Source organism: Saccoglossus kowalevskii, chromosome 16 (assembly GCF_978046115.1).
Source record: "Saccoglossus kowalevskii chromosome 16, keSacKowa6.1, whole genome shotgun sequence".
In the NCBI taxonomy this organism is placed as follows: Eukaryota; Metazoa; Hemichordata; class Enteropneusta; family Harrimaniidae; genus Saccoglossus; species Saccoglossus kowalevskii.
This window is the reverse complement of record NC_140656.1, coordinates 24304897-24328500: the sequence shown is the minus strand read 5'-3', so window position 1 is coordinate 24328500 and position 23604 is coordinate 24304897. Positions and strand designations below refer to the sequence as shown.

The 23604-nt window shown below is 35.3% G+C and overlaps 1 protein-coding gene across 1 annotated transcript; it reads right to left on the bottom strand.

The window, feature by feature from the left end:
• Positions 1-2240: 2240 nt before the first annotated feature.
• Positions 2241-21699, bottom strand: LOC144357182 (uncharacterized). Its single transcript, XM_085490947.1, has 7 exons — positions 21621-21699; positions 20376-20609; positions 19414-19587; positions 6082-6213; positions 4944-5168; positions 3790-3918; positions 2241-2376 (listed from the first exon to the last, which is right to left on the bottom strand). The coding sequence occupies exons 1-7, from the start codon at positions 21697-21699 to the stop codon at positions 2291-2293; spliced, it is 1059 nt and encodes a 352-aa protein (XP_085347073.1). The 3' UTR covers positions 2241-2290.
• Positions 21700-23604: the final 1905 nt, after the last annotated feature.

The window sequence follows — 23604 nt, the reverse complement described above, 5'->3', positions numbered from 1 at the left end:
TTACAATTAAATGTTTTTGCTAAATACTATCACCAGGCACATGTTAATTTGATTATTTCCTAGATTATTTAATTTGAAGTATCTTTTTATCTTCGCTATACAAATCCTTCAATTCATTCACTGGGTTCCTAAAATGTACAATTCAATTATATGTGTTTTCAATATTGTTGGGTATTATAAAATTAACTGTTTCGGTAATTCATTTACTGGGATTCAGTATATAGCATTGCTAGGAATTCTCGGGCTGACATAGAGGCTTTTTCACCGCCTGGCAACCATCACGGTGAAAACAAAGGCCGAAAACTTTCAGAAAACGGTATTTTGGATAGTTGCTGAGACTCCCCTGAACAGTCTAACAAGATTACTCCTGTATGCGTAACATATATCAATTTGGTTATTCAGGATTACTCCAAAGTTGAGTTTGTGCTGTCTTATCGAATTTAGTTATTTTCACCGACTCCTCAACCGGCGTCCCACAAAGCTCGCACTGAGCCCATACAAATACATGGTACAATGGTGCGTGTCTTAGCAACGTGGAACATATTGTGACGTAGCTCCTCCCCGAAGATATTAAAGGGAAAATCACGCAGTTGAAAATATTACAAATATAATACTTGGCAATATGTTAATCAAACGACATAAATGGACGAAGAGATCTCGTTGAGAGTGAGACGATATTTTTTTGTTTTGCCCCTCAAATTGTGTTGTCTCTCCCTCTCCTGTCATCGCGTCCGCTCGTCCAAACACCATGGTTACGCTGGTCGGGGTACAATGGAGTCTCAAGACTTTCTCCCTCTCACAAATATCATGTCAACCAATTGTGTCTTTGTTTCTTTACAAGAACAACTAATTGTAAAGAACTTTAAACTAAACATGTTGAATATGATTGATATATACATGTTTTCATTGGCGATAGTGTGTCTTTCCAGATTATTGTAAATGACATAATGCCACTGTGAGCCATTCATTTATCTGGGTAGACATATTTTAGTCTTGTGTACACATTTATCCTCCATAGTGGCCAAACTTCCTACTTGAATGTAGAATTAATAAGCTGGTTTTAACAAAATTAAACATAACAAACAAACAAACACACGACTGACACGCATTACAATGCATTGTCGAATTAAATAGTATTGTGAACGCGTGTTGTTGATCCTTGTAAATACCATTCATAACCAGTGTTTTTTAGTGCTCTGTATAAAATGTGACCATGTTGATGGTTCTGTGCGCCCTCAATCCTCAAATATACTTCCAACAGTTCATCAATGTTCAACGTAGAGGGTCTAAAAAGAGAAAGAGACAAACTGAAATACCAGTATATCGTCGAAAGATGGCGCGCGACAAAATTGACGTTCTATTGTATACTATATATCACACCCGATGTTTTACTTGGAATTTCTACCTCTCAATTATTGTTGCTTCGATTGACAACTTTTCTCGAATAATAAAACACACGTATGTTTTTAGATTATTATTATTATATGTGTTGACATATGTATTGAATTAAGAACATTTGATAATGAGCCCGAATTGTTATTGTATTTGAATGCGAAATATTATATCAGTCTGTCCTTATAAAAGTTTCGTTTTGCCTTCCCGACGACTACCTCAGAAATCAATTTGAAATTCTAGTTTCCACCGCCAAACCATATCACACATGTATGTAGGAATCTGTTAAATTGCATAGTTTATCTAACTACGGTTTTGAACACCGAGTGGATTATTCAGGCACCAATTTGCAGAAAAGTTAGTTACCGTTGCTAATGGTCTAAAATCATAATGACAAACTTTAGCAATTGTTTGAAAACATGTTGAATATTAAAATTGTAATCCAGTGAAACAAACCTGTCACGATGAGTGTTGAAAATGTAACAAAGAAAATCCCTTGTTATATCGTTTCCCGATACCCAACCTTGACCTAGGTATGGGTTAGGTGAGTATCTTCTTCTGGTATGAGTTTACGCTATTACTGCGCCTGTATAACTGTGGTTTTATATTTAATACATACATTTCTTGTCATTTCAGCATGTGTCATTTCTACTATTATTGGAGGATTGAAGAAATATCTGTATTTTGTTCCAACTAAAACGATGCAGAGTCGAACAATTGCCAGCTGGCAGGGTATAAGCAACGTATTGTCTGTTGCATTCGTTTGAGGAGTGTGTATGTGTTTTATAATTTACGAGAACGTATTGTTGAATGAAAACAAAGTAACAAGTCTCCACATGACAACACGATTATGTTGTCTTTATTTATGTTTATTTATGCGTTATTGTCTAAGATTCACCTAATCACAGCTATAAGCAGTTGCCTTGATGTTCCTTTTCCTCTCAGTATGATGACTGATACCGTTCTCCATTTGACAACCTAAATCTGTAAATACAGGAAATGTATTATATGAGTAGTATTTAATGACAAATAATCCGAACAGAAAATAGTATTCCTATAACGATGCATTGAGCAATAATACAATTGCAATTGTATGTGTAAAAACACATATATGAAATTTCAGTGGAAAGACGTATATTCGTATCTCAATCGATCGTAGTCTCAGTAATACACATTTTGTATAAGTGCTTAATATTCCAACATCAAAGAGTTTGAACAAGTATTACTACATGTTATCATCATACAAGCAACTGCAGGGTTTTATGGTTTTAGCTGCTGCGAATATATTTTTCACTTTTCAATCCCCCCCCCCCGATACGTGATATCTTAAAATCTTGTTACTCTGGTGTTATTTTGGGACTCAGAGTAAAAAATAACAATAGCACACATAACGCAACTCTGAAGTCGGAGATGTAGTCATTGTTTCTGAAACCTTACTACTGTTGGTCATGTACTCATTATCAACATCGAAAACGAATCTAATGTTCCAATCCGCCATACGTAACTAATTTTGAAGAAGAAGAACCAATAATGGAATTGGAGACAGTCATACTTTAGAACATCTCATGTCGTCAATCTCGGACGATTTATTTGCGGTCGTTTTTTTGTGATTTCCGAGTGATGTTACCAACTTGAAAATTATAAATACTGATTTTCGTAATACTTTACGTTATTTCCGGTATTAGCGACGTGCATTGAAGATATCCACGACACTCTAAGGCAATAACTATCATTGTTAAATTCAAATAAATGTATGCCGATGTTGAGACCTGGTTTGAAGAACTGCCCGATGCACATCCAATCAATGAAATAAATCAACTTCTATACAGCCTTTATACACTTTTAATTACCTTTGAACTGAATACAATGTATACTTGTTCTGCAGTTTGGTATCATAACACAATCATCAGAAGGTAATGTGTTAGACAACTAAATGAACCATAATTCAAATTAGCTAATTTCAACTCGAACATTTATTCATTGTGAAGTAGCGTAATGGAGAAAGCGCCCGCTTACAGTGGCGAGACATTGGGTTTGAATAATGTATTTCATGTTTGTATGTCTGCATATATATGTGCCTGTAATTTCGATTATTTATAAATGTTGTTTGGTGAGAAATAACATTATTATTATAAGTCATTTTGTGATCTGATAGCATATATTTAACTCTTCATATATTGAATTGTATTATCTTACAAATTAAACAAAATGTGACAAATACCACGTTCGAGAAAAACAAATTCAAACAAAATACGCCATTGTAAAATCAGTCGAACAAATTAATAGACATTATATTTTCAGATAGAATATGAAAAATTATCAACACAGATTTCACATTCAGATGCTGCCAAGTATAAAGCATTCTGATAACAGACGAAAGCATACAATAACTCATACCGATACATGTCTTGTTATCGCTGCTCAAGATATACCCAGTGTTACAGGAGCACGTCACCACACCATCCGTACTCTGGCACTGTTGTTCACATCCTCCGTTGTTCACATAACATTCAGGAACTGAATACACTGTGAAAGAAATGTTGAAAGAAATTTTGAAGGTTTGATGATGGCGTAAACATTTAGAACTGCATCCAACAACAACAAATCAAATTGTACTTAACTGGCGCTCACGTCAGTGTTCGCTGTGGCATTGGCATTTGGCGATTATGACCTTGTTTGCGATGATTTGCGATGAACACGAATAGAAAACAACTGCCGAATAAAAACCCAATTATGTATACATTGGGGTAGCGGAATGTGACACACAACATAAATCAACCACAGACAACAATTATATGCGTTCAAAAGGAATTGATGAAACAAGACTTCATCAACTCCACTGTTTTGGTGTAGTGTTCTTGTCAGTTCTCAAAACTGCATGGCACTCCTATGTTATTTAAATTTAGACTGTGATTTATATATTAATTATAGATCAATTACGAATAAATATGCATACAACAACCAAAATTCGAAATCACGACCACAAATATTGTACATATCAACATCATAGCATATCAAAAATATCAAATAGATACATGGACGAATTGCAAATAACAACCACTCAACTCCATTTAACATACAAGATTGTACTTTATATGTCAAGGAGGCACTTCTAGCATGTGTCTTACAACATTTAAAATTGTAATTAAATACAAACTCATCAGAATATTAATAGTTGTCGCAGTCCTAATACTCCGTACAATAACGAAAAGCCAAGCTTATGCGCAAATATATACCATGCAATTGAAAAAATTATATTTGCAAAAATATAGCAAAACGAATTGACAATTATGGATACAAAAATATAATCGACTTTTTTATCCGTGGTCTGAGACAGCTAACACTTTAAACATGTCCAAATCTCAAACAACATTTGTTATGACAAGACAATGGCTGAGTGAAAACAGGCTCTTGCTGTGTGTGCTGTTTCTAGAGAGAAAATGATAGTTGTATTACCGTATCGACACAATTATATAAACAATTGGAAACAAATTTCCTTTCAATAAAACGTCGCCCACAAAACATAAATCTGTCAAGGAAGATCAACTCACAATTAGGTCCACCAGAGATAGAATCGGGATTACTTGAAGCAGTCAGGTTTCCCATCTTCAGCCAACATTTGTTTGTGTCATTAATGTAGGTCCAAATTGCACACTCCGTGTACTGACCACATGCTACACAGCAATCTTCAGCAGCGCTAATGTTCAACAGCTTAGTAATTACTTGTTGTGAAGAAGCAGGATATTGTATCCCAAACTGCAGTTGACAACCCAAATCTGTTAAGTAAGTATAATGACATAATACGTATTTGTATTACTAAATCATGACTTTTTCAAAGAACGGGTTTTACCTCGCAGGAGTGCACATAATCAAATCTGTCATCGCTGGGAACTTCTCGAGCCAACAAAAGGAAGTTAGATGAATTCCATGGTACATCGTGTTTAGGTGCAAAAAAAAATAAAAGGCAGGAAACCGTCACGTGGTTCCCTAGGTCGCGTTTAGCCGGCCAAGTTTTTACACTTTGAGAAAATATGGTATGGACTTCTCCTTACTTCTGTCTCTTCAAGCTAAATGAAAAGCAATATTTAAACATGGGTTTGTTCTTATACTTTGGGACTTTTATAAAGTATATTGATTGATTGAAATTTTTGCATTCATAATAATCATTGCAAGGGAGAAACACTTATACTTGTGGAATGTATCTATGATTTTTATTCATCAATTCCGATGCCTCTCAACCTGCATATGACCTGACACAAGCTTGGTAGATAAAGTGTAAAGTTAATCACATTTCAGCAATTTTGAATTTATGCGACCTCTGTTAAGACATGCACTTGTTTGGTGACACTTTTGCGATACCAACTGACTGTATAACCATCGATAATGTTATTTTCCATAGCGTGTTCTTCTTAGTATTTCCATTTCATAAACAGTCATAATTTTATAACAATATATTTCAAACACTTCCCTCAAACGACCAGTGCCTATCGTCCACAAATAAATTATTCAACTACTAGTATACAAAATTAGGTAAATACACTAAATGCAACAAAACGTAGACCACAAATTACGAAAACATTATTAAAACAAAGTATGTGACGGGTGTTTATTTTACCTGGTCGCATAGCTGAATGAATAATGATATAGAAATTGAGCGATTGCCAATTGCATGTATGTTACAGTCCTTACCAAAACATGTTTTTCCACTGTTGACCGGTAGATATCCACTGTCACAGGAACACGTTGCCTCACCGCCTGTACCCGGAGTACACTGATGCTCACAGCCTCCATTATTCACATCACACTCATCAATGGAAGCCACTGTAAAGAGATAATGCTTATTTCAAGTTATGTGTTTAATGTAGACTAAAAATACCTTTAGTGTACCTTCTATCCGTATTAATTAATTGATTCATATGTAATATGTAATAACACAATGATACCCAATGTGGTTACTATACCGTCAGGTGTACTGCACTATGACATTCACTACGACTGTATTATTTGATACGATAAAAAAAAACTCTCAACAAACAAGCTACACTCTGAATGGCTATGTGTAAGACTTGGGTAGCCAATCATGCACAATCTTGTAGTAGCTTCGCATTGACTGTAGTATTGTACTCATGTATACCCAGTCGTTTCGGCTATTATTACGAACATCTTATTTGTATTACTTTATCTATCGCCACATATACAACGAGATTTGAACGAGATCCCGTCTGACTGGTTTAGAGCGACTGATGACGTCGCCGGTCAGATACAGGCCACAGAATACTTGCATGGCGGATTCTATCGATGTTAGTGATAAAAACGATCGGTAAAACATGATATATAGAAGATAATATTTGGTAATCATAGTCCTAAATAACTATTAAAAATAGCTAGACGTTTCGAGCAATGGCTCTTTATCGATAGCATAGAAGAAAGTGTAATAACGTACAGGTAGAACATAGGAACGTAAGAACGCGCATGATACTATAAGTAGAATCACAAAAAAATCCACAATAGAACAAATGACGCGCCTTAGGTAGTGAGCTCAACAAATGAGTTGAACTGTTTGTTAATACCATGGGGTTCTTTAGTTCCAAGGCGGAATATAGTTTCCTCCTTGGTAAAACATGATTTTTCGGTAAGTTTATTATTGTTAAATGCAACGAAAATCATGGATTTTTACGATTATCTAGTGGCTTAAGTGGTCCAAGTTTAGGTCATTATTTTGCGTGGTTATTGCGTGAGTGATGATTTTTTTTCCTCCGGATCGACGGAACATCGGTAATCGTTTGTGGTCGCTTGCCCTGAAAATCCCCGGGTGGGTTATCTGAATAAAATATGGTACGTAAGCTGAAGTAAAAAAGGTATACGCGTGTAATCTCATGAACTCATGTTACCTCAACTTGGAAACAGTATGATTTTAGTATGTATATAGGGTCGAGAATAGAATATTGGTCGAGAAAATTGATCTACTTGGCAGAAACAAATTGTCATCAATACCGATGAAAAAATGAAGTCTTGCCAAACTGTGAAAAGTGTCCGCTTCTCACACTTTACCAATTTGAGATGCGAGTGAAAATACTAATACTGCAGTCAATCTAAAGTACTTCAAATCAAGTACGCGATAGTTGCATTTAAAATAAACAAAATTAAAATAAAATAAAAATTATTGTGTTTTATTGACAAACCGATCTAACCACCGTTTTCTGACATTTTCCCTGGCAAACTTTTGATTGAGTAATTGTTTTCAAATTAATTCATCACGAGCTTTAATTGTACATTGTATGTGTTAATTATTTTCTCCAGTAGGTACGTCGTCGGCCAATGTAAAAAGCTAGCTGTAAATGGCTGTAGATTATACGAGATTTAAGGTAGCGAGACTATTATTTGCATACTTGTTTTCATCTTCTAATTATGACTAAATGACTACAAAAAGATCCAGGTAAGTATATATTTTTGGAATCGCCAGACTTCAAGCTTTTCAAAGGTGTGTTTTTCATGCCCGTCTTTGCATTCTACAACTCGTTACTCAATCGAAGGTAAAAAAAAAATATTTCCGTAAAACAAAATAATTACGTCTTTATGCTGGTGATAAGAAGTTTGTTTTCACTTTTCCTAGTTGTTCAATAGTCTGGTAAATTGAATGTGTCTTGTCAGTTTTATTCAAGCAATGCGTTTTGAAAAGTAGTGTGCTGAATTTTAATTTCCGTTTTAGTCGCATTGCCCCAAACTCAAACCACAACTAGTAAATAATCCATGAAAAAGTCTGTCTGGACACATTCAAGTTCCTCTCATGTCACCTTGAAGCTGTGAAAATTTAGTGTTAATCCGACGACAATAAGTATACTTTATTTTTTGTTAAAGACCTTGTATTTTGAAAAAAATAAACTCCTAGAAAACGTCCATGTAGTCACAGCAAATATTTTCAAGCTTGTTTATTGGCACAAGCGATTTGTTTTCCCATCAAGGTCTGTTTTAACATGTGTAGGGCATCCAAATGTGTAAGGCTATTTTGGTGTAAACCAAAAACATAAAGGAATGGGATAGCTATAATTCGATAAAGTCGGCAGAAGAGAACACGAGAACACAAAAATCAATGATTTGTTTCAGTGGCTGTGTGACTTTGTGTCTGACACATTCATATGCAAATTACAAATATGTGAAACAAACAGGGGCGGCGACAAACCACTCAAGTGTTTGGAAACACTCATTGTGTGTCAGAAAGCTACTGATAACACATCCTAACATTGCTTTGTCTTGAGTTAATCTTTGAAACGTATTGGCACACAGAATAAAACTATGTTGTTGATTTTGGAAAACACTACTGAGGCTGCCTTGCTTCCCTTCAGAAAATCAACATTTTAACCAACTTAAATGACATTCTATGGTATGTTGACTTTATCATAGAAAAGTTTATATTGCATTTTATCAATTAATAAAGAAATGTGAAAATCGTAATTTTCAACACAAATATTAGTCTCGCAATCTTAAACGGACTTTATATAGACATAAAAAACCGCCAGCAAATAAATAATAAATTACAATAAAATAAAGTAAAAAAATATAATAAAAATAAATAAATATACACATATTTAAATACAAGAAAAATAAAGCCCACAATAGGACCTTATTTTAATCAGATTGCGAAGAAACCAGGTTATTAATAACAAGAGCGCACTCTCTGTACGACATGCCATGAAATTCTGATCACTATAAATTTGAATATTCCGCAGACTAAATATCCAACAGTTTTAAGCTTATGCTGTTGAAGGTTGATTTGGGGGTTTGTTGTCCGCTCGTAAACTTGTAGTAATATGTGAGCAAGCGAACTGACTTCCTGTTTATTGGTTATGAACAATTTCACGTCGTCAACATAAGAGGTGTACAGTGTTTTTTATTGCAGTGTGGTATGACTAATCCTCCAATATCTTCATCATTCCTAATATTACTTCAATGGTTATAACGTAGAGGGCAGTGGAGATTGAACAGCCATGCTGAATACCCCTAGCCACTGTGATGGTTTAGGCGCAATTATCGCGGGCCAGAGATTGGGCATGGACGTAAATCAAGCGAATAAAAAAATGAAACGGTCGTCTAATCCAAGGGTATAAAGCGTCATGAATACGCCTAGTGTGGACGCTACAAGTTTGGTCTGGGAAACCAATGGTGTCAGTGACCCTTCGAAGTCACAATGCAAACGTTTTAGTGAAGGTTTTATGATTGATATTTTCATTTCATATGGTTGTTTTATTAATATCAGTACACCTTGAAATATCCCTTAGACCCCTCGTTGTCGCCACATTCACTAACTGTTTCCTCCATTCAGACAATAGTTTGTTCTGGTGAAGCTGGTTTGTTAAAAACATCTTGTGAGTGTTTAGTTCGTCCACTTAAATCAAGAGGGATTTCAGAATGTTGTGAGTAGCGCAGTTATTACATCAATTCAATCTAGTGAGGGGGTGGCGCAAACGAATACAACCCACTACCTGAGGCAGTTGCGTAGAATTACACACTGTCACTTTTGCATGTTCATATTAGAGGGATGATGTCATGAAAGGGGACGAGGGGTTTGTACTTGCTGCTCATCAATTGTTATAACAATCGTTACGCTTTTTGAATATTGATTCATTCCTGTCTTCCTCTTTGTCATCATTTTGTTTTTTCTCTGTTCACTAGCGATTGTGAATGCATGTGTTTCAATCGTGTTCTTATACGAGACAGTGACCATATCAATTTATGTTCATTTCTTTTAAGTAGGTTTACAAATATTTACAAATATTGCAGTGACTTAATTTCTTTTAATCGAAGACTATAGAATAGAATAGAATTCCAAAAGAGAGTCCTCACTATACTGGAAACTTATATGATATATTATATTTGGTGTTCGGATTGAAAGATTATGGATTTGATTTCTTGTGATAAAATAAATCTAACCATATCAACATAAACGCTCTGAATTGTAAATTTCAAACGGTGGTATTGTGGTGTGATGCAAACAAACTTACTATTAATTCCGATAAAACAAATTACATTGCCAAATTTATTGCCAATACACACAATTACTATGAATGAACGTAAACTGACATCATTAGTAAAGAAAAAAATCAATAAATTAACAGGTATATTTTATAAGCTCAGGTTTTTAGTTCCACGGTTCGTGTTAATTTTGTTATACAACCTATTTATTCTTCTCCACATTTCTTATGGATTAGAGGTTTGGGAAAATACATATCATTGTCACCTGCAAAAATGTTTACTTATACAAAAACGCATTGTTCGCATTATCGCCTTTAACAATTACAATACACCCTCAGGACCTTTGTTTAAACAATTAGGCATTTTAGATATTTATAAACAACATTCTCTACAAATTGGAACCTTAGTGCATGATGCAATTTATGATAGATTACCACCAATTTTCTACAACTACTTCCCGCAGATCGAACATAATTATAACACAAGACAAAACTACAAATGTAATCTTTCCCTGCCCAAAGTTTAGACAAGATGTGGTCAATTTTCTATAAAATATTTTGGTCCGATAATATGAAATAAAATTCCGACTCATATCAAATCCATACAGTCACGAAACATATTTAAAAAGAATACAAAAACATCTTTTGCTTACTTAGGAAACTCAGTGTTTTCTTGTACTTCACATAAAAATGTATATAAATATTTATATATTTACAAGCCCTATTAATTATTGTGTCTATTTATTTAAGGTGGAAACGGGTCAGATTAGCAGTCACCTGACTGCTATTTTCCGATCGTATTCTCACTTATGCTCTTGTATTGTATTTAGTTTTTGATTTTGTTATTGTATTGGTTCTTATAAGGAGAATGAACTTATTATTACTAAAATATGTATTTAAATAATCAGGGAACATACTCTGTTATTTAATACATCAGTACTTGTTTATGCAGTTTTTGACACTTACAAGTCTAGTTATTAAAACATATATCCTTTTCCCCACTGGAAGAACCAATGGGTAGGCAAAACTCACATGTGATTATTCAATGAAAATTGATTTAATTTCCTGTGTCAATTTCTCATGATGTACCATATTTACTTTTGTGCACACATGGGTCATATATAAGTCATTCACAAAATTAATTAATTTATTAACTCAATTTGACTATATTATATTATGTACGTCGCCATGGAACGTATTTTTAACACGATGCGGCCTGACCGCGGACGACTGCCGCCCACATAGTGTGTGACCCGTATTTTTATTTGCTCAATTGTAAATGCATCTTTGATAGACGTGCACATACAACACCATAATACTCGATTTTATGAAAGTGCAGGATCATTAAAATAAAACTATATTTTGAATATAGACACACATTTATCACTACGTATTACGCAGATGCATTCGAATACGGGACATGTAATTACTTTATTAAATGAATATACAATAATTATACAGATTTAAATCTGAAGACTAGAAACACTACATTATATGTACAAACACTGTGGTGACAATTTAAACTGTATGATAATCAACTTGCTGCCATTTCGCTAAGATTTATTATTCAAGCACGATAACATCAAAAGCATGCAATAACCGCTCGTATCCTTGTCTCTTTCATATATGTGAACAAGCGCATAGTTATTTTTAATGTTATTAAAGAAACATGTGATCAAGACAATGAACAAATTATTATGTACATGATTTGTGTATAAATAGTGTAATTTGTGATTTATAACTGTGTTACAGTCATTGTATATATCAATTGGTAACAAAGTCATCTATCTTCATACACAAGGTTTGAATAGACTATATGCGTGTTTGAAGAACATGTGATATTTTGTGTTTGATTACGTCAAATGGCATTGACAGCGCTACAAAATAACAATAATGAACTCCCCCAATCCATAATGGACTCAAGCACATTTTTTTTTATACACACGAAAGTGGGCTTCCGCTCATTATGGGTTGGCAGGTCGTTTATTATTGTTTAAATAATTGAGCTAAAACATAATTGCAAAGAGGGATGCAAATGTGGAGCATATCAGATATATATTGTTACTCGCTTTGCAGTCTAGATTGAGATTCAAAACTCATCGACGCTGGTAGACACTATATGTCACACATTGATATAGTGATACACCATGGTAATATGTCATTTCGTTTTACATGTCAATTGCTTAATAATAATAAATATATGAGCTTTTTCACTTTATATCCTGCAATAAAGATATTTATTGGCGATAATAAGAATTCGAAAACATTACAGTTATTCAATGCAACCTCCTAACCTATGAATTGGGATTAAAAGATCCGTGGTACATTCAATAAATTGTATAATGACCACTTGTTATCCAAGATGTAATTTTTCTAAAGTTAACCGTCAGTGTATGCGACAGATTTAATCTTTAGCGTTCGGGAACAAACGACCACTTCCGCATATTAATCAATATTATTCCAGCAATTGTTCCTTCACTGATATAACATAAGAAACAATTTTCACTTTAATTCGGAATTAGTTGATGTTACCATGGTGTCATGGTCGTCGTATATGCAATGATTTAAAAAACAGAAACACTCAGATATGTTTTAAATGATTATTGTGTTAATTTCGGTTTTTAGTTGATCAGTGTAAATTCGTAAAATCTATTGTTCAGCATTTAAGATCGAAAAATGCATAATGTCAAAAATGTGAATCATGACTAAAAAATTGAAAACATATTTGTTTAAAGCTCTGAATCCCCATATACCTTCATATACAGTAAAATACTTTCAATTGGATCATTTTAGAATACTATTGTAATGATTGGTAGCTTATATTTAATTAATCACAAAAATGAATGTGTTTTATTTGTAGGCTTGTGATTTTCTATGAACCAATAGTAACGCTGGCATAAATATATTTATTTAGATAAGCATTGATGATTCTATTATTAGAGTGTCACTGTAATTTTTGGGAGATGGCTATTTTATTTATTTTACAACACTATACATGCATTTTACCGATTGCTAGGGGATTTCGTGTGAAGTGCACCATGTACAAGACGCATCCATTTTATGGATTTCCCTTCGTATCTTTCCCGTATCGTAGTAAGTGTTCTCATGTGAAAACTAAATGTGTCCGCATCACTGAACCATGCATTTGATTCAGTACAACACGTCTTAAATTGTACGCTATCACTATCGTTCTGTATCATTGTCGTTGTTTCTCGTTTAGAAAGCAGCAATGGAACAAGTATTGTTTTTTTCAAAACATGTTCGTCGCGGCTGTGTAGGTTAGGTAGGTTAGAATTTAAAATTATTTTAAATTCTAGATATGTTATCATCTCTTATAATGTCTAAACTTGTCTATCATATGTATTTGTATATACACTGGAATGAGTTGTGTTTTGTGTCTTGCGTATATATGTCCCTAACATACTGGATTAAGGTATCACCATCATATATGTGTATAGTTACTTTATAAATCCATGTTGTCAGGTTAATCCGAAAGCTCGATAATCGCCGATTTCTGACAGTTTTGCCTAGCATACCGTCAAATTAAGCTGCTTGCAATATAATAGCAATATAGTGTCTGATAATGCTGGTATTACTGATCTGTTCATTGAAGTATTGTTTAAAAGCAATTTATTTTTTTCAACAGTCTTATGTTTTATTTATAAGAACGTCGCGCCAATAACTATATTATTATATGTAATGGGATTACTCTTCGCATTTCTGTTCTGAGGAAGAAATGTATTTTTTTTTTCAAAACCGGGTTTATTCATTAACTTGGGCGCCCGAATCTAACTAGGCTGTTGTATTAATGTAGCACAGTTTAAACGTTATATAACTATTTCGTAATATATTTGTTGATAAAATATTTATAGTATGGCTGATTTGCATTTTAAATTTCAGTTTTCTGAGAAACTTTGTCGTGGTGACAGTGACCACTTTTGTTGCATGCATAACATATTATCTCTTTTGTGTGATTTTTGTCGACCTTCTTGCCAAGTCTTGTTCGGTGGAGTGTTTCTCCACAATTCAACTGTCTGTGTCCTATCACGTAGACTCGTGAAAGTTTTAGTCCCATCATAAAATAGTTAGGATGTTCTCATTGACTTTTGTTTAAATCCATTTATATGATGCCGATGTACTCTTCAACAGGTTCGTTGCGGTCATTTTTTATTGTTGTTTCCCCGATTATGTGTCTGTGAAATCATGAAATCGCGTAGGACGTTTAGTATCAATTGATTCGTTATACCATCGCCCGGTCACATCTAAGGCGCCAATGCGTCGTGCTTCAATGAGATTATTGACTTTTGCGTAATGTTGAAATGACCTAAGCAATTGTGTTTTGATGGCTTTAAACCTCAAACTTTTGGTTGATTCAGGTGATGTTATGCCTGTGTTGGTGACGGTTTTTGCTATTTGATACCGTCGCGTGTGTTGCATACCTTCTTCGTCTCTCGTCACTGTAATATTTGCTAATGTACCGTGCTATTTTCCAGTTTGTTCTTGTAGTTCGGTCATTCACGTAACACTTTATTCCGGTATAATGTCTTGTCGACAGATTCTTTCACATAATAATTATAACAGCCATCTGTCGGTCATTTCTTCCAAACAACATTCATTCATTGTCTGCTTTCCACTGGTTGTTCACTGTAATGTCGTCCCGATTATTTTGTCTTTTGTGGTCCAATGCATTTCTTTTCTTAATCACAGTAGCCTCAGCGTCTAAGGGAATTGGGTTTTCCAACGTGTGTTACGAAAGGCTTTTGTAGACACGGGAGCTCAAATCGAACTCGTGCTTGGTAGGCTATATTCACACAGTAACGCCACTGGGTGAATCGGTCCTAAAGGATACAAATCGTTCAACTTTATTTTTTTACCAACCTGACACATATGGTGTGGGCAGTATAACATACAAAAGTATGTGTTGTCAAAACGTGCGTGTATAACGTAACACATTTTGTATAGAAGAACATCGCATTACTGATTAAACTAAATGTTGCTCTCAAATGTACCATTTATAAATAATTAGTGACGTTGAGTCACGCGAAAACAACCTAATCATCTTCCAGAAATGAGTATTATTGAGACCAATGGAACTAGTAAAGCAGAAGCCATTGACCGTCATCCATTTCTACACCTGGAACTGTGAGTTATCACCAATGCACACTTCCCTAAGCAATCCCCTATTTTAGTGAATTTATTCATTGTATTTTTCTGTGCTTTATTCTTGTGATTTCGAGAGGTATTAAAGCCAGGAGCTTTAACTTGATATATTTTTGGTGTGTGTGTGTATTTCATTTCCAGTACTATTGTCTACCCCATGTTAGCAGTGAAAAGGCACCCTGTCCAGTGTGAGCTCTGTGGGTGCCCTCTCATTAGGAATAAGCAGGCCTTAGCCTGTGACAGACTGCCCGTCTCAATAATGTCACGGCTGTACAAAATAAATGACGCAAAGTATATAAAACTACTTGGACTACTGATTGTACTTGAACTACTTATACCTTCGGTATAAGCGTACAAATATAATTTGGTAACAAAACTCTGGTCCAAATAACACGGTCGTCTCCAGATTTGAAACTGTGACTTATTACGCGGCCTTTTGTAAATATCATGAGTGCGTGTTTTTAACATTACCCATACTTTGAGGTTAAATAATTATAAATGCGTGAAACCATGGTAAGCGTGTAATGCCATTTAATCATATCATTATCATTACATCATATTTGCGATTAGTACACCTGTGCGCGTATTCGAATAAATAAATAACAAAGAATGGCTTACATGTGTCTTTGTGTGACAAGTATACGAATAAAAAAACGTCGCGACTTCGTTTAAACGTTAAGCACGCGTTTGTAAAGATTATGCAGACAATCAATTTGTGACCTTACGCTGTCAGACGTATTAGAAAATATTAAGGGTTCAAGTTGGCGACGTTCAAAGAGCGGCGAATATACACAGGATATTAAATTGTCCGCGATCCTCGTAGTTCGGATTAAATAAATGTGTATATTATAATGTAATGTGTTCTCTATGTATCTACTAATGCTAATGTATCTGTTAATGTATATGTTGTTTTGTTAAGATTTTTGTAAATATCTGTCCACCTATTATTTGTGTGAATACAAGTTATAGTTTAGAATTGATAGAAGCAATGATTGTCATTATATGATATCCATATGTTTACTGTGATGGATGTGTGGTAAGATGGATGGAATTGAATATTCCAGGAGTCGCCCAAATCGAGCTACTGATTCGTAATATACATTCATGTATGTATTCATTGTATTGTGACAGAGTTATGATGATTCCACATCGATCGTATACATTGCATTGAATTTCAAATAATCTTCCCTATGTGCATGACGTTTGTGCAGTTGTCTTGATAATGACTTTAGCTGAACTGCACGATAGTAGCGTAGTTTGTTGCAGATGACTCCCGCATACGAAGTAAACAACCTGTAACAAATGTTATGACTGCAGTTACATTGGTAAACACAAAACTGTCATTTTCAGTGTTCACTTACCTGATGAGATGGTCGTGGTCATGACAAAATAAACGAACATTGACATCAACAAGAAATGATCTATTAAGGACGACATTATATATCCGTAACAGAGTCACTTAACATATATCAACAGAATGCATTGTACATACGCATGGCTTCCCCTAATATCAATTTAGTATAGTCTGAATTCCAATTATTAACAAGTGATTCGTGTAATAGTAAATCAAGCCATGCATGGCGCAGTCCCCGTTAGTTATCAAATTTAAGATACATTGTATATCGTTTCAACATAAACATTTCAGAGATAAGTGGATCCAGAAGCTGATGCTTGATTGTGCTGATTTTTAACTCTAAAATGATTGACATTCGGTCATCTTGTATCTGACCGTCAAACGAGTACTTGTTAATACTTGAGAAATTTTGCTCTGTAAAAGCATTAATTAAAACAAAATAGCCACCGGTCGGCCATTTTGAATCAGAACTTGAAACACATTAAGTGCAATGTCGCTGTAAAAAATCAGCCAAAAAATGTCAGAGACATGGCGACAGAACAGCATATGTCGTGGAGTGGAGATTCCAGTTCCGGAATGCCAGAAATGTTTAATTTTGTGTGATACTTTACCACAAAATGAATATGGCCACCATTCGGCCATTTTGAATGGGATCATCAAACCAATACGTCTGTATATATCTATGACATGATGTAAAATGGTCATTAAAACAAAAACATTTTCAATTTGATCAGAAAAGCAAAATTACGTGTATCAAGGTCTCATGATGTCCAAGTATGTACCAAGTTTGAATAAAATCCATCTGTAAACAGCCTAGGTCTGCTTGATTTTGATGATTTTTCAGCACAAAAATGGTCTCAATTTGGCTCAGATCGTGAAGCAAATTAATGTGCATATGTATAATACTATGTATTATGTGTGAAGTTTGAATGTATTCGGTTCAGGCTTGTCTAAGATATGGGTCGCATGCACACACGCACGCACGGAATTTAGTTGGATTGTGTCCAATAAAAATAAAAACGACACAGTTTACAAACGTACAGGATTTGCATATTCGTGTTCTGCTTGCCCAATCGGGTAACAACGATGGCTACCACGTGGTCATATTCACCTATATTTGTATCCATTCGTTTTGAAACGGCATCTCCAGGCGTCGATAAAATGATATTAACTAGTAGTCATAGTCGTAATATACATGATACTTCAACAAACAGCGCATGTTATAAAAGTATACTTACTCAAAGTACACATCTACATTTTCATTATATGTATGTGTTGCCACATCTACCGCGGCCGCCATTCGACGCCGTAATGCGATCCGAGGCATAGGATTCTCATTAGCAGAAGCTTCACTTATGATGTCCGTACATCGATACAGTCTATGTTACAATGAATCAAACTGATGAGTTGTTATTATTATTTGTGATGTGGTGTAGATGCAAATAGCCAGCTTCTAGTGTTACTTTACACGTTCGAAACAAACGTGCGAAATCCACAGCAGGATTGATTCGGTGTTTTTTTTTTGTGTTTTTTTTTCAATACTTTTTTTTCTGTGAACAGATAAAGCACTTGTGAAGCACTTTCAGTAAATTCACCATTTTGTGTAGCTTTGGAAATTAAATGTTTGCGGTTTGTGTTTTTATTTCTTCAATACATGTCATTAAATACAATTGTTTCTTCCTCAGTAGAGCTATATCCTGCACTAGATATTTATATTCGTCCCAAAAAAATGGGTTTGCATCAGGAAGCTTATATACGCCACTTACTAAATTGCAAACGCAGAGGCAAGTGTCAATCGTGTAATCCAATCACGCAAACGGACGCTAATGGTGGTTATAGACCCCTTTATTGTAGTGACATCAAATAGTAGAACGACAAAACTCTTATTGCGATACAAAATATTGCAAATTCTGATTCTGTTGACCGAAGTGGTAAAACTCACAGAGCAACGCACACGACTGTCTAAAACATAATATGCTAAAAATTATTCAGGCATGTTGTATCACATGCCCCTAAATGAATGATCTGAATAATGTTTCGAAATACCCGTATGGGTTGCACAACAAATAAAATGCAAATAAAAATACAAAGTTGGGTTTAACACATCGACCACATCCTAGGAATGGCCTTGTTATGTGTTATATAGTGTCAGGTACTAATGTCGGGCAACTTCCTGTAAATGCACTAAAATCATTTCTGTAATATCTATATTATTTTGAGTTACTATGGGAACGAACAAATCATGCCACTTTAATACAAAGAACATATCGAAGACACTGCTTCAACATACGCTTCAACTTATAACTGGCTATAACGTGTAACGCGTGTAACGGCGCACACTTTGGAATTACCTAGACAATAATGTAGGCTGTGAGCACACATCGTGGCCACAAAGTCATATGTTGTTTATTGTAGAATTTTCACGAATGCTTTTTCTTGTTTTGAGAAAGCCAATAATCAGGTAGAAAAGGTCCAAAATAATACACCCTCCTACCACGAGAATGGATATTGCCAGATACAGTGAGAACATAACTGTGCCTCCCGTGCGCATTCCGAGAAAGGTATATGTGTTCGTTATCGGTGACGTTTCAGGTTGTTGTGTAGTTTTGTTGGATTGCTGACTGCTAATTCTTGGCGTGATATCCGGTGTATTCACTTTGGTGAACGGCATAGTTGAAAGCTCATTTATCGTCGTTAGTGATGGTTCTATATCTGTAACGAAAACCGATTAAAATGAACATTAAAATCAATAGATGGTTGAATACACATTGTTGACATGCCATCGTAAATCATACAATATATATTATTGTACGTGATATCTTCCTTGTGTAAATGTGATGTAATTAATATTTTCCGGATTACATAATTTATTTTCAGTGAAAGCGATTGCTTATTGAAGGTGTCGACATAATTATTTGCAAATGACATGTTTACAGAACCCCTCGTAGTTCATTTACAAGCTGATAATAGTAAACCTCAGTAGCATCAATTTGTATAGCGACTCAATCAGCTCACTTCCACAAAACAGGGACCTGCGCTACCTATAGAGTTTTCGTAATGATAACAGGAATAACGGGGCTAATACGGAACGTGTTACGAGTGATGAAGCTATTTCTTTGAATTATTTAATTTTAAAGCGGGAGGGTCGTCACCTGCGTACGCGCGGCAATTGAGTCGCAAGCGACGATGACGATGTTAAAACGCAAAGGCTCATGGGTAGAGGTTTGTTAGTAAACAATGATATATTATAGCCATCTGACGCATGCGCAGGTGACGACTCTCCCGCATTAAGAATAACTTTGGTCAAAAATGCAGATCTAATTCATTCATCACCATAGTGTGTGTCCAAGCTCGCTGCGTAGTAAAAAAATCAATCAATTTCATGATTTGTGAGTTTTTGCGTTTTTTTTTTATTATGGATGAGTTTGGCGAGACAGGTTTCTGCATTAATATGTGAGAAAACGTGATGAATTTCGGACAAGCCAGCGATGTTAACTCACCATTAGGTCTAGCTCTGCCAGAGACAACACCATAGGCTTGTTCAGCAGTCAGATTTCCAGTCTTTAGAAAACATACTTTGGTAGACTCGAGCCAAGTCCAAATTGTACACGGCGGTTCACTGTGTTGACAACAATTCAAACAGCAATCTCCTGCAGTACTGATGTTCACCAATTCTTCAAGTACATTAGTACTAGTAGGATATTTGATATCCATTTCAATTTCACAACTCATATCTGTTAATAAAACAATCGGCTGGAATCATTTCTGCTAAAATAATATCCATTTTATAATGTCAATTTTCCCTCAAAATATTTTACACTGTTAAAAATGAACAAAAAAAGTTCCTGTAACAATATAAAACATTTATAGAAACCACGAAATTTCTGACGTGATAATAAACAACATGGATCATGTATATCAATAAAACCTAATTAACAACAAACCTAATTATTATTTCGAAATTTCCCTTTCTATCCAAGGGGTCAATTGAACGGTTTGACCTTTCTGAGGCTTTTCATCTCCCAGTATTTTTCACTCAACGTGAAAACGTGGTTTCAGAAATGGCGAATGCCGAGACGCTGAGTATGCCGACAATGGCAGACTAGACTTCTTATTCGTGTTATTACTGAATGTAGAACCTCTTGGAAGTACATATGATATTTGTTTTTAAAGAAAAGACCTGAATCGTTAACCAGTGAACTCGCCACGGAATGTGTGCCAGCAGCACAGACATTGTCATATACCCACATGCGTGGAAGGTTGGTAGCTTTGTTTTTGACAGTCACTTGAGTAAATAAATATGTGTATCTGTACATACTAATTTTCATGCAGTAAGTTTCAACATATATAGTTATCTGATTTCTATTCGCTTGGCACTCCTGCACTTCGTGGATGCTTGGGAGTATGTTTTGTGTGATGGCGAAAAAAAACATCCACTTCACATCAACATTTGAGCCGACTAACGTCTACTCTAAACACGTATCGAGATAATTTGTTTCTGTGAATCGTATATATTTAGGTGAGAAAAAAATCTTACTCGCAAAGATTTTGATCACGACGCGTTCCAAGTGGAAATTTATGTTTAAAAACTATAGTACAATAAATTAAAAAGAACGTGCAATTTAAATAACCTATACCATTTCGTGAAGGGGTTTCTACCCTTTTGTATCATTTCTTGAAAACTTAATATTCAGTAACAAATTTCACAACTATATACACTCTGATAGAATCTAGAAACCACTTACCTGATGAGGAATTGGTGGTCTCTAATTCAAAATAAGCAATCATTAACATCAGCTGGATTTGCGCCAGGAAAGACGCCATGTTCATACGTCTATATCAGAGTGTATAGAAACTTGTGTGGATTACTTCGATGCAGGAGGATTTGATACCGATAGCATTAAATAGCAATCATTATGAGATATGTGTACACTGAATACGTATTGTCAGTGTATATTGAAATCGAGATACAATTAAATGTATTTTTATCAGTATCACATAAGTCGAATTGGTTGTTCATTGATTATGTCTTCTAATCGTATCTTTGGTTATTCTTCTCATAATGATATACACTTTAATGAATAGTTATGTAATCCCGGACACTGCCCAAGAATTATGTGTTTGATTATACAACTCGCAGAGGTTGTTATTTTTATATTATTTAATTCTGCCAAATCCTGAATATGTTAGATATTACTTTAACATTTATTGCGTGAAATCATTCAACTTTATTCATTTGTCGCAAATAATCTGTTAAGAATACTTTGTAAAGTCCTCATAAATCGTAATGCAACACGGTGATTAATATTCATAAATACAATGGCATATTTCTTGAGCGTGTGTTCATTTCGCTGACATGTGTCACGTGACCCCACCCGCCCATCTGTCTTAATGGGAAATGAACATTGTAGCCTGTATAAGTAGATGCAAAGCTCTAACCTAGCAACCAGGTTAACATGTACATGTTTAACCATTGTAAGTGACACATTACCACTCTCATTCCTAACAATTTTTGAATGCAGTTTATGATTTGAACTCATAGTTAACGATATAATTATTGTTATTATGTCAATGCGTGAAGACGAATCACTCGGGTGGTGATTATTCGCTCCTTGCGAACGATCGACGAGGAAGCTGGGACGACTAGAGAAGGCAACGGTTCAATGGATTGTGCGGCATTTCTGTCGCATCTGTTGGATACGTTCCGACATCTCATCAAATCAAAGGAATTTACATTTATCATTTCTTGTTAATGTTCATTCCTCAGAGGCGGTGGCACGAAATTTTGCATAGGAGGGGGTCCGGGGGCAGGCTCACCCTTAAACATTTTAAAATCTAAACCCTCTGAAACGCTATTTTCTGCATTGTGAGAGGCAAATTTTGCTGACACAAAGGGTTTCAGCGTGATTTGGGAGGGGCGACGCCCCCTACGTTTTTCGAGGGGTGACCCTCCCCTTTGTGCCACCGCCATTGTTCCTAGTTTTATGTCCGTATTATATTTTTTCAAGTGTTACACAGCAATGAATGTTGTACCCACAAAGGAATGGAATGCTCCAACTATCCCCTCGTCCATTGCGGCCACACATCTAGGCATACTGTGTCCGGTGTTTTGATTAACTGTGGGCAGGTATCTAACTTTATTGCGTCTACAACGGTCATTGGAGTATTTAGGAAAGTGTCTAGGGATGTTGTGAAGTTCCTCGGTAATTGCCGACCGGGCGCGGGAGTTTGGTGTATGTAAATATCTTGCGCTCGCTGTAACATTATTCCGAGGGATATTATAAGGTCACTTGCAAGGCAGACTGCATGGTTGACATCATACACCATATCGAACATATACACACGCATTTGTTTCATGGTCCGATTCAAGATAGTTGAATGACAGCCTCCATTTTAAAGCGGGAGGGTCGTCACCTGCGCACGTGCGGGAATTGAGTCCCAAACGATGATAACAACACACGCTAAGCATGCAAAGGCTCATGTGTAGACGCTTGTTTGTAAACAATGACACGCTAAGGCCATCTGACGCATGCGCAAGTGACGACTCTCCCGCTTTAAAACCGAAAATGTATCAAAAGCACACATTTTAACCTTTCCAGATCCAGATATGCTGACCTCGATTCACATCATTTAATTTGTTGAATTAGCTAATAATGGCCAACTAGCGGCTATTTTGCTTTTAAAAATGCATTTTCTGATCTACATCTGACATGTCTGGATTGATCAAGT